Genomic DNA, 12442 nt, shown 5'->3' with positions numbered 1-12442 from the left:
ACAGGGTTTTTTCTATGTCATTTGAATATTAATATGATCGAGGTTGTTATTGCTGTTCTTAAGTGAGTCTTTTATATGACTGACATTCGTTCATTAATTTATTTAGAAAATATCTTATTCTGAGGAAATAACATTGCATTGGCCTAGGCTACTGCCATTTATCTTGCCTACCAAGATTTTGTTAGACTTTTTGCTTGAATGGCTGAAGTCCTGTACGTTTTGCAATAAACATATCCTTAAACCACATGAGACAGGTGTTCTCTCTCTATTATTCCAATAAATAGAATTACGACTCCTTCTATGGGGATCATTGTGTATGCAAAATGATCATTATCTGGCTAATAATGGGGGCAAAAAAAATGGGCTGTTTGGAGTTCTCCTGTTAGAAATGCCAGGGCAGATTTTTGGTCCCATTCCGTCCCTGATTCAAGGTGAGGGGACATACAGTACATATAAAACCTACTTACACAACGTTTAATCCATATCGGTCCAAAGATGACCTTGTAAAATACATAAATATGATAATCAACACACACACACACACTCACACACAGTCAATAGTGAATCCATATTAAGTTAATTGATACATGGGGGGAGGGGGGTCAGATCACAGGACCTTTATTCATGTCTGCTCAGCCGTGGGGTCACACCATCTTTGGAGCCATGTTAGGTATCCACAATCAGCGCGCAAATCTAGAGAGGTCTCAGCAATCAAGTTTCTTTTCCAGTATCACCTCAGATGTTCAACCATGGGTTTGGACAGTCAGGTTGTCTCTTGCAATAATAATTATTTTATCATTATCCATTATTTTTTTGTTGTTCAAAAAGTTACAAAGCTATTAAAATCACAGCAGAGAGTCATCGCTGATGCGAGGGAGCTCACAAATTGCATACAATACAACAGATCACAGTTTCGAAGGCTAGCACAGATTTTTTTAAAACACATATGTACCATTTATATAAGACACACACTGATTGTCTCTTAGAAACTACATATTGATTCCTTATAAACACTTTTTCTTAAATAAAGTAGTGCATCCATGTCGCCTCGGGTGCGCGCAGTCCACACACCATCCTGATCAGTCTCTCTGCCAATAGGTCGGCAAGTTATAAGGCTTAAACGAAGCCTGTCCATCCAAAGCTCTTAACCAAAAGATCCGCTCTTCTAGCAATGTTGTTCTGGGATAAGGATTTGTTCCGTGGCTGTGATGTACCATAAATTACTAAGGGTCCACTCCGAGTTTTCCTTAAATTAACCAACAGGTGTTGTAAGAATAGAGGCACACATTGACAGACATACATGTGAGAGGGCTACAACCTGTGAGGTTAATGAAAATAAAGTCTCTTAGCCAACGCTAAAATAAATTCTAAATTCTCCTCTACAGGCTGGGGCCAAACATCATGCCAACAACGCGAGGCGCCACCGATAGCCCCCTCTCTCGCAGTTCCTTACCGACGACACGAATATTCAGTATTTTAAGCATATATCTTATTGAAGGATGTCAGAGCTATGTTTGAATTATCATTGTCTTTGTTTGAATAGTTTACACATTGTTTTTTTCACAGGACTTGGAATTTCCAAGATGAAGTCTGATCTTTATAATCCAAGCAATCTGCATTGAAGTTCAGTTTCCAGGATGCCGCTTGGTCCTTATAATCCAAGCAGTCCGCCGTGGAGTTGAAGCCTAGCCCCGAGGCTCCGTAGCTCTGAGTGGAGAGGGACGCAGGGGACTGGCTCAGATGGCTTGTGACAGCGTTGGTGCTCATAGGACTGAGTGTCGTCCCGGGGCCAGACAGCTGGTGATGCATGGGAGAAAGGTAAGAACCACAGTCCATTCCGCCGAAATATGACGTTGATCCGCCATAGCCTTGGCTGTATCCCGAGGCCTGTGTGTAGGTCATTGGATATGATCTTTGCATGCAGGAAGAGGAGGTAGAGAGAGGGTCAGCCATCGGAGAGATAGAGGCTGGACTCCAGATAGATACCGGCGCGGTACTGGTTGAGATGGTCGGGACTGTACTTGAGGGCGGTGTGAACTGGCCACTCGCCCCGCTCTCAGAGCTCGCTTCCCTGGCTGGAGAACTCTTCTTTTTGGCTGGTCGCACCTTGTTCTGGCCCCCGTTCTGCTGCTGCTGTTGCTGCTGGCGACACTTTGCTCTTCGGTTCTTAAACCAAACCTAAAAATAGACAAAATAGCAAACACAGTTAATCACCCAAACAGGTTAAAGCAAGCCATCTATTATATACAGTTTCCAAAATGTGACGAAAATAGGCATTTGACTCATAAACCAAACAGTTCTTTATGCACGTGTGAATCAAATAATGCTGAAAATATGTGTTGTGTTATGCATTATTATACTGATGCTGAAAAGCACTGGTTAACATATTTGTTATGACCATCTGTCTCCTCGTTTGAGTTGCCACAAACAGAGGATATTTATTATTCACAGGGATATATAGATAGAGAATGTTTTGCGTTGGTCAACATTCACCTGTACACGAGACTCTGGTAGGTTGATTTTTAGTGCTACTTCCTCGCGCATGAATATATCAGGATAGCGAGTTTTGCCGAACAGCGCCTCCAAAATGTCAAGTTGGGCGCGTGTGAAAGTCGTCCTTTCTCGTCTCTGCTTGCGGGGTGTCGCTGTTGAAAATAAACAGATGCATAACTTAATTTCATGTGGGTAGAATTAACATTTTATCAGAATATAAAGCAGGGTTATTGAGACAACTGTGAATGAATTATTTTCCATATTAAGTTACAAACATTTAATGAACGTTACAAACATTTAATGAAAGAAGATTTTTAAAGTCAGTACTACAGAATGCAACAGTTAGTTGACGTCTTCCCCCATTGCAGCAATATAATGACGCATTAGTAGCAAGAATCCATTGGCATGTTTTTGTAATTAGATGCATTAAAGCTTTAGCAGGCTATAGGCCTACGTGATTTGATCCTAATTGGACTATTTAATCCAATGAAGAGTTGACATAAATTATTAAAGCATCCATGCGCACGCGTAAAAAGTGCTGAAACCCACCTGGATAGCCTACGGATGGATGCAGAAGGTCCATTCCAGAGGTCGTTATGCTCAGTCCATTGACTGTGTAAGGTGGTTGCTTCAGATACGACATCATGCTAATGTTGGACTGGGGGGTAAAGTTGGAGAAAATTTTGAAAATTGGGTAAGGCCCGTAGATGTCCTTGGTTGTTTATCTGTTCTTTTTCTCACTGTCTCGATTTTGCCGCTGGATACCTGTTCCAGAAATCACAATAAGATAAGACATTTAGTAAAGCAAGTTGCAGCCAGTTAAATAGCATTTGATGGACGCAGCGCTGTGATTACTTGGGAAACAATATTATCCAGCCGCAGTGTGTTCTTAAAACAGTCCCAGACCCCCAGCTGTCCTCTTGAGCTTGGCTCATCTTGACAAACGTTGCCCCCCCTAACCTCCCAGCCAAAAAAGCAACATCCTATAATTGCAACAAGTCCTCTCAAAGAACAAAACACAGCCGCTCAAATGCACACACACTGGGAATCAGCTAGGACCACAATTTACATAGAACCCAACTAATTGTGTCAAATATAAGGGAGTTGATGGGGGCTGAGACAAAGACACCGTAGACCCGACAGATAACAAACCCCCCTTGGCGAAAAGTAGCTAACAATGCAGTCAATTTATCGGGACCATTTTGTACATTTAGGTATTTCACTAACCTAAGCTTTTCACTCTGCCTCTTGGTTTTGTCCGCACCAGTAATCGCTGTAAATGTGAATAGGGTGTCATTAAAGTGTGAAAACAGAAGCCTACTTCAGCTAACAACTTAAAACTTGAAGGGAACTATAGGTTCTTCACCATTTCCATCCTAATTAATTGCTCTCTGTAATTAGATTTCCAAGGTTGAAGAACGTTCAGAAGGCAATCGAAATGTTTTGATAACGAGGCCATATGCTTAGGGGACTTGAGTTAACCAAACAGGCAACCCCATTCTAAGTTATAGGCTAACTCCCCCTATCTCCCACTGTCAAAACGCCTCTTGACTAATTTAAAGGTACTAAAACCCATTAAAAAAACCTTAGTACTGGGCTGGAGGACACATCAACCCTGCCAGTCAAACTGTTATAAAGTAAACTATTTAGACAAAGATGATTCATGCAGGGCCTGGATTATAGGCATAGTTCCTTTTAATAGGCATAAACAATGTAATTTATTGCTAAATGCATGCTTTATTCATGTTTTGACATTGGTGATGAATCAATGAAATCTCAAAATAATATTACACAGGAAAATATTCCGTTTTTGAATTTACAAATGAGAGCATAATGGGACTAACTTTAATGTACTCGATAGTTTGTCACTTTCCACGTCAATGGCTTTACAAATATATTTCAGATTTTAAATGAGGTTAATATATTTCCAGGAGTATTTTTATTTATTTTATTTTAACTTTATTTAACTAGGCAAGTCAGTTAAGTCAGGCAAGTCAGAGTATCTTCATAAAGATTGAATAATTCGATGATATTGGAATATTTCTACCTGGACAACTGGCTTAAATTCAATGTGTGGTGACCCACACCCTTACCCCCTCTGTGTCTCTTGATTATTCCATCTGAGTTGCATTTTTGAATATCCATCCAACGTTTTTTTTTTTTTACCTCCACTCAATCTGTCACTCTTAAAACAGACATCGTATAGCAGTTGCACACCCGCTCAATAATAATGACCCTGTCCAATAATTAATTCTGATACATTTTTTTGTTGATTAATTAATTAGATAATCCGGGTGGCACGCGCACCCTAATTACAGGACGCTATCCTCAACCTTGCACAGCATTCGGTCATAATAATTCTGCAAACTGACGAAAATAAGTGTTAACAAAAATACACAGGTTCCTCTATTTTATTTAATATCCATATGGCATGCAGAATCATGATATAACAATTCATAAGACGTTTTTCGTTGTAGTAAGACATATGGATAATGGAAACAAATCAATTTACAGGCGTATATATGCTAAATATTAGCCTAGCCTCTAGGCTATATTTTTAAAGAATATATTGACTATTAAATTAGCAGATAGTGTTGTTTTTAGTCTACTCAATTGATATTAATGTGTTAGAAAATATTCACTTTTAGAATGGGAATTGGACTTTATGATTTCTGACTTTTTTTAATGGATTAACACACTCCCTCCCTGCATCAAACAAAACCATTTTTTAAGCAAATGTGTGCAATTTGTTTTGAAGCTGTTTGCCACGACTAATTTAGCATAAACCAACGAAAACAGCTCTGTATAAAAAAGGTCAACATTTCTGCAATGCAGGCTATATTTGAGAGAATTGCCATGATCCTCCCGCGTGCCCTGTCCCGCCTAGTTGTTCCATGGAGGACTGCGCGGGGAGGGAGATGTTGTACAGGCAGAGAGAGGCTTCACTACACGCCTTCTCAATTATCGCCCTTTGTCTGCATGCATTTTCACACAAATTGAGAGAATGAACTGGAATGCAGATTGAACAAAGTCATCTGAAGTGTCGAACAAACATTAGCTATTCCATTTTTTAAAAGATAATATTCATGTTGAAGAACATTACTGCTCAAATTATTGGCCTAACTTGGATTCAAATGTAGCTACAAACTAGCACTGAGTTTAAAAACTACCAAATTCATTGTCACGTAGAACAGAAAGTGTGTCTTAAAACTGTTTTCCAGTGTCCTACAGTAGGCTTCACATTGAAGATCCATACACAATACACACCGGAGTGTTCAGTGGTCTAATGAGTTTAGTTAGTCGATTACCATGTGTCAGGACGTTTCGCTCTTTCTCCTGGATAAATATGACCGTAAATATGCTATACAAACACAGTAACCTATTACGGCCTAATACACACTTTTATTTATTTTATTGTTATAGGCTATTCTTTTTTTCTGCGGGATGTTTCCTGTGGGATGTTGCATGTATAGCATATAGGCTAATAGGTAGCCTATTCATCATTTTGTCGTACAATTACGACTCTTTACCTATAATAATGATAACCTCTACTACTACTAATAATAATCATAATCATAATAATAATACATAGCAACTTACTCAGGATTGTGGCCGGAGAAGATAGTTCTTTGTCCAATCCTTTCCTTGAATAAAATATCTCTCTCTATAATTTCGAAATCCTATAAAATAACCAATCAAAAGTAACTGTCGCTTTGGATATATTAGAATAAAAAGACCGACAAAACTTTCATCTTTAACACTTGCACCAATGTATGGTATAGTGCAAACGCGTTTATGTTGGTAAAATACATACGGTTATGATTTGTTAGTCTGTTCTGAGTGAAGTTGCTGAGTTGGATTTGTAGAGAGGTCTGGCCAATGAGAACGTCTGGAGCACTCGGAGATGGGGGTCTGTCTCTCTCGCGGGGAAATTTGCTGAGAAGCAAATGTCGCCAGCTACTTTTTGACGCAAACTCCTCAGCCAATGGCAGCGAGGGGGCGACTGACAACATTCTCATCCCGGAGCTGACAGTAAATTAGTAATAAAACCTCAAACTCACAGAGCTGGGAATCTTAGCAAAGGAATAGGAACAGTTGTTTCCCTGCACCACGACTCATTTGAGTGGTTAGTGGACAGAGGACATTTAACCATCTCGTGAATATACATTATTTACGTCTGTTTAGCACATATAACAATTTGTATATAAAATGTTCCCAATCACGGTAAAAAGGAAACTACCCTCACGATTCATAAATGGTTCCAGATCAGTGGGCAAGGTAAAAGCAATATTCACAGCCTGTTCATCTCCCGAATAAGGACTAATAACAAGAACTAATAACAACATGGAGCACTCCCCACGAATCCATGACAATTCTGGGGCCATGACAAAAACCGTCCTAGCGAAAAACAAGCGCTCCAAGTGGAGGCTAAAACACTGTCCTCTCACATTCCATTGCGTAGCAAGGGGGGATTTGGAGTCTTATTTCCTTATAACTGTGCTCCCATCCACAGAGCGCCCGCTTCGATCAAGTTGATATCGCAACATTCAGCCAGGATAGGGAATATACGAGGCAGACTAACCAAAAATTTGGGCCTCATATATTATTGCCAGATGTAATAATAATTCCTGGTGGTTTATTTTTTAAATAAATTAATAGATGTAAATATCCAGCCATGTTAACACATGATGTCGTTGTTGGAACACATCAACAGAGAGAAGACCATCCCTGCAGGAGTTGGGTGACATCCGACTTAAATTAGTGGATGCATTTTTACAGCAACCTTGAATTGACTGGAGAACTCAGTGGACCACATGCACTTCAGGAGAAAATCAACGCAGACTGTTTTTCTCTCTCAAAGGTATAGTACTTTTAAATTAATGTGAATAATGAAAACGTCATTTTTCCCCAAAATGTATTTCCTATTGCTTACATTTTGAATGATCGTTTCACAACAATTTGTGATACGTGTAAATAATAATAGGTTGAATTGCGTTATGGAATCCCTCTACAAAAAACAAATGTATTTTGTCCATAGCTCACATAAGTTATCTTCATGTATATTATTATTATTATAGTTGAATAGGGGCTTTAGTTGAATAGTTAATAGAACAGACATTGTAACTGATTTCCGCCATTGATATTGACTCAAGCCACAACTAATAGCCTAGGTCACCTGTATGACACAAAAACAATATGCCGAGGGTTTTGTCACGGCTTGGTAAATGTATCATCTGTCTCTTATACACATCTAGATGTGTACACACACACACACACACACACAGAGACAACAAACACACACTCACACTGGCATACCCGCTCACTTCAAACAGATTTGAATATTGATTTAGATTTATCAACAGAGACAGACCCGTGAGTTTTATGAATCGTCAGTTGCCTCTCTGGCAGTCTTTTTAGATAGCCTAGGCTATGTCAAACGTGCATTATTTAATCATTAGATCTATGTTTACGCTTTGAAAATCTAAAACATATTGACTAATGCAAAAATCAATGTAATTTCTTTTGACAGACTTTGATGAACGGAAATCGTAGTGGATCACGCCCCTCTAGATTTGTTTTCTACCAAACTTCAGTTCCGGACTCATCATATCTGCATCTCAACTGGAGCAAAGTTTTCAACGTGTGATCTAATTTATAACCGGGATTTCTTCAGTCTACAGCCACTCTCTGTCCATGAGGGATGGCGCATGACAAGGTGTGAGGTATCTATCTACTGTTTATAGGCGTACTGTATCTGTATTTTCATGTATTTTTTTTTCACTATGTTTTTGAAGCCAGTTAGAACATTTCATGCGTTAACATTACTGATTTGTGACTGGCCCGGGGTGCTTTTGGGTATGGTAACTTAAAAAAAAAAAATACAATATCGGCTATTTGTTTATCCGTCTACCCATTTACGAAAGTATGCTTTCAAAGTGGTCCGACTCTCTTTTGTACCTGCCTCTCCTTAAACTCAAAGGATCTTTCTGAAGCAAGTTGCATTAAGCCATATCACACAGAGATCATGACAACATGTATTGCTAAAACAAACTACATTTACCAGCTTTTTTTTTTAATAGGCTATATTGAAATCTATACAGATTTTGAGGCCTAATTTACTGTATGCCATTTCGTTTATTAAGCTACATAGAGAATTATTAGCTCACATATACTAAAATAATAGCCTGATCATATAGGTAGCACGAGCTATCTCTAGCCATAGCTATCAAATAACGCACAGATCGTTTACCTGCGTGTGTTTAATAGCCTAATACTTTACAGTGCTGTGTGGGAAATCATTGTGCGTAATATCGTTATCGTTTGGATCTCGCTTGCCCCTCGCCGTTTAAATTGCTACATTATTTATAAAATTCTAAACACCAGCCCTCCTCAGGGACTTTCTATCTTAAAAGGAGGACGACGTTAAACCGAAAACGAGTTAACGCCTCTGGCAATCAGCGCTCCCACTGACTCACGGCTAATTGGCGACGCCGACGTCTTTTATCTGTGCCTCTGGTAAGTGAACCCTCTGGGTTAAGAGTTGCGGGATTCAACTCCCACATTTAACACAATTTGGATGTATGAATCAAACTCTACCTATACCAATTCTTCTTCCTCGTTTCATCTTTTCGCGCTATGATTTAGGCCTACCACTTAACATTGTAACCTCAATCTTGTTTAACCAATTATTGAAACCCCTTTGCCTTCTCACATGCATGTGCATCTATGCCAATCATCACCATCATGATGCAACTTTAAAATATATACATTTACACCGTGTTAAATTTACACAAATGCAACTTCCTTTTCATGAAAAACTATTATACATTTTCAGATGTGCATGCACTCTCTCGCTCCATCTCTCTCTCTTTCCTGCTCTCTTTCTCCCTCTCTGATGCACACTCCTACACACATTTCTTTTTTAGACAAGAATAGAACAAACAGACAAAGAAATACATACATACATACATACATAGGCCACACACAAGTAGCCTACATTTAGCTATCTGCACTTCATTGTTTTGTCATGTCGAGCATCACTTTCATCCTCGTTTGAAAATCCCGCATGACTGATTCAGTGGAATGTAAGGGGAATTTATTCTGCGCCAAAACAATACAATCTGGTTCATATAAAAAAGGACAATCTCGGGATCAAGAGAAGATGTCGATAGCCTACTACATTGAAGGATTTATATCTGTGAATTAACTGCATGAAATACCTTTTCTATATAAAAATGAAATAGCATAATATAAGCTTTCTACTTCTAAGAAATACATTTAATAAACATAAAATGAAACAGAACGAATACAATAACTTTTCTTCAGCAATCTCCTTCATTCAACCAAGGATGCTTAATTTAGGAGAACCTACTAAACCCTTTAGTTAGTTGTATATGCTCAATAAGTTATGTATTCAAGAGAGAGTTCTTATATTATCTTAAATATGTTATGCTGGGCATAATACAAATACAAGAACACAGGTATAGTATAAGACTAACAACAAAATGGAAATGTACCTGTAAATATAATTAATTCAGGATGTTGATAGACCCAGAAACATGTTACTGTGCTTGGAACAACTTTTTCTGGTAGTTTGTGCATTGCACTTTATATAAATATGAATTGGAGATTCTGAGATTTTCAAGCAATAATCATTTGATTGAATTATGGTTATGTTATTGATCAGTAGTTGGTGTATAAATGCCAGATGATTGATATTAGTAGGCCTACTACAATTTATGTTAAGTAAAACAAAAAAAACCTAGAACCCAAAGTTAAAGGAAATGTGGAGAGCACATTTAATGTAGCTGTAGATGGACTAGCCCCCTCCCTCTGTGACTTTGTGAGGGAAAGCGAGAGGGAAGGAGAGATAGGGGGCGGGGAGAGAGAGAGAGAGAGAGAAGAGAGAGAGAGAGAGAGAGAGAGAGAGAGAGAGAGAGAGAGAGAGAGAGAGAGAGAGAGAGAAGAGAGGAGGAGAAGAGAGAGAGAGAGAGAGAGAAGAGAGAAGAGAGAGGAGAGAGAGGAGAGAGAGAGGAGGAGAGAGAGAGAGAGAGAGAGAGAGAGAGAGAGAGAGAGAGAGAGAGAGAGAGACGAGAGAGAAGAGAAGAGAGAGAGAGAGAGAGAAGAGAGAGAGAGAGAGACACCGAAGAACAGTGGATCATCACAAGCTGTATTGTAATTAGCTCAGCAGGTTTGATGGATATACAGATGTAGGATCTTAATTTGATCACCCTGTTGCAAGATAACTTTTGTGCAATGAAGGAAATGTAAAACTTGTAGTGTATTTGAAATTTAAAAAGTCTTCTAAAGTTTGTAATTTCAACATTGAAATTTCAGACTTGATTTTCCCTTGAGAAAAATGAATTAAATAAATTATAATCCACATAATAATTCACATTTCCTGTTGCTGCAGAATTATTTTCCTGCGTTAGCAAACCGGCTCAAATTAATATCCTACATCTGTACACGTTTCCTGGTCAAGGTGTGTTGCACAGGGCTTCAATGGAAACCTTGTTTTATCTGCTATTCCCTTAAGGCAAAGTGGCTAACCCTTTGTGTAATGTAACATGTAACACTGACCTATGAGATCATCAAAACACATTCAAAGTGCTCCCCTGGGATTATGGCGGGCAGGCCTTTTCACTGTCATCTTCTCAGTCTAATGGGATAAATGCTGAGATGTACACTCTCCTTCCTGCGTGATATAGTGTGCTTGTTTTAAAATAATTCATATTGTAAATTAAATCCATGGGTCTGTGTATCACTGGTATAATAATCATACTCTATACTAGACCTGTAGAATAACACAGTGTTGTTGAAGCTAACTGTTACCTACCACATTTAGTCAGGATCTGCTGTGTGAGCTTTAGATGTCTTTGCTACGGAGAGATTGTCTTGCCTCTTGAATGAGTGTGAACAGATGGGTAGTGATATGGTGAAAACATGGCTGATTCAGAGGGGTTGGGTTAAATGCGGAAGACACATTTCAGTTGAAGGCATTCAGTTGTACAACTGACTAGGTATTCCCCTTTCCTTTCCCTTTTAGTCAAACTCACTTTGCAGAAAACCGGAAGAGATGCTCTTGAAAAGTTGCATCTGTTGTTTGTAGATCTTTATTTTCTGCTCAGTGTTAACTACACCTTTTATTTCTAGGGCTGAATATGAAATTGAAAACACCAAGTGTATCAGCATTGGTGTTCTCAGTCACTCGCTGTATTTACTTATCTTTGCAATCTGTTATCATGTGATAAAAGTATCATACAATGGTAGCACTATAATAGTCATGACTGTATGGGCATTAGTCCTATAGAATATTTCTTTCCTCCGTAAAACTGGATAGAGTGTCGGCTCAGCGTGTGCCGAGTTTGCTGCTGCCGTTAATATGGCCTATTAATCAGTGCTGTAATTGTTTGTCTTGTGTTTGCACAGGGCCTCTGCAACAAACACATGGATTACATTTACTACACTCTCCTCCAGACCATCAATAAGTCAAGACCCGTGGAAATCCAACAAGGACAAATAATACAAAGATAAAAATACTTCTCTACCACCCCAAGATGAAGCCAGACTGATACTGTGCTTATGTTCATTAGCTCACTGTAAAATAAGCTGTGGCGTGCCACAGGCAAGTGTGCTAGGGTTTCTGTTATTCCTGCTGTACATTAAAGATATCAAGGATGCTTGCTCAATGTCACCCGTTTCTTTATGCAGATGACTCTGCACTCATGGTGTTTCACATAAACCAAACCACTCTGGAGAGTATACTGAGTGCAAAGCTCACTAACATCAACAAGCTATCTCCGCACCTCGGCAAAACAGAAGGAATTCTGTTTGGGTCCAAAATGAAACTAAGCGAGTCCTCAGACAACAGGGTACAGCTAGCAGGACAGGTATTCACAGCCAGAACAGCAGTTAATAACTTAGGATGTACACTAGATGGCAACCTGGC

General features: G+C 39.0%; 1 protein-coding gene and 1 long non-coding RNA gene across 3 annotated transcripts; one reads left to right on the top strand and one right to left on the bottom strand.

Moving 5' to 3' along the window:
- Positions 1-602: 602 nt before the first annotated feature.
- Positions 603-6422, bottom strand: otx2b (orthodenticle homeobox 2b). Of its 2 annotated transcripts, XM_023986649.2 has the most exons (5): positions 6094-6422; positions 3721-3766; positions 3043-3258; positions 2494-2645; positions 603-2178 (listed from the first exon to the last, which is right to left on the bottom strand). In XM_023986649.2, the coding sequence occupies exons 3-5, from the start codon at positions 3137-3139 to the stop codon at positions 1561-1563; spliced, it is 867 nt and encodes a 288-aa protein (XP_023842417.1). In that variant the 5' UTR covers positions 3140-3258; positions 3721-3766; positions 6094-6422; the 3' UTR covers positions 603-1560. The 2 variants fall into 2 exon arrangements, with proteins under 2 accessions (XP_023842417.1, XP_023842418.1); XM_023986650.2 differs by lacking the exon at positions 3721-3766.
- Positions 6423-6955: 533 nt separating this feature from the next.
- Positions 6956-12177, top strand: LOC111963309 (uncharacterized). The gene is made up of 3 exons (XR_002877241.2): positions 6956-7354; positions 8024-8216; positions 11923-12177. It is a non-coding gene; the product is annotated as an uncharacterized lncRNA (long non-coding RNA).
- The last annotated feature ends 265 nt before the right edge of the window (positions 12178-12442 follow it).

This window comes from Salvelinus sp. IW2-2015, linkage group LG4q.2 (genome assembly GCF_002910315.2).
Source record: "Salvelinus sp. IW2-2015 linkage group LG4q.2, ASM291031v2, whole genome shotgun sequence".
NCBI classification, from domain to species: domain Eukaryota; kingdom Metazoa; phylum Chordata; class Actinopteri; order Salmoniformes; family Salmonidae; genus Salvelinus; species Salvelinus sp. IW2-2015.
Note: the sequence above shows the minus strand (reverse complement) of the source record. Positions and strands in the feature narration are given on the sequence as shown.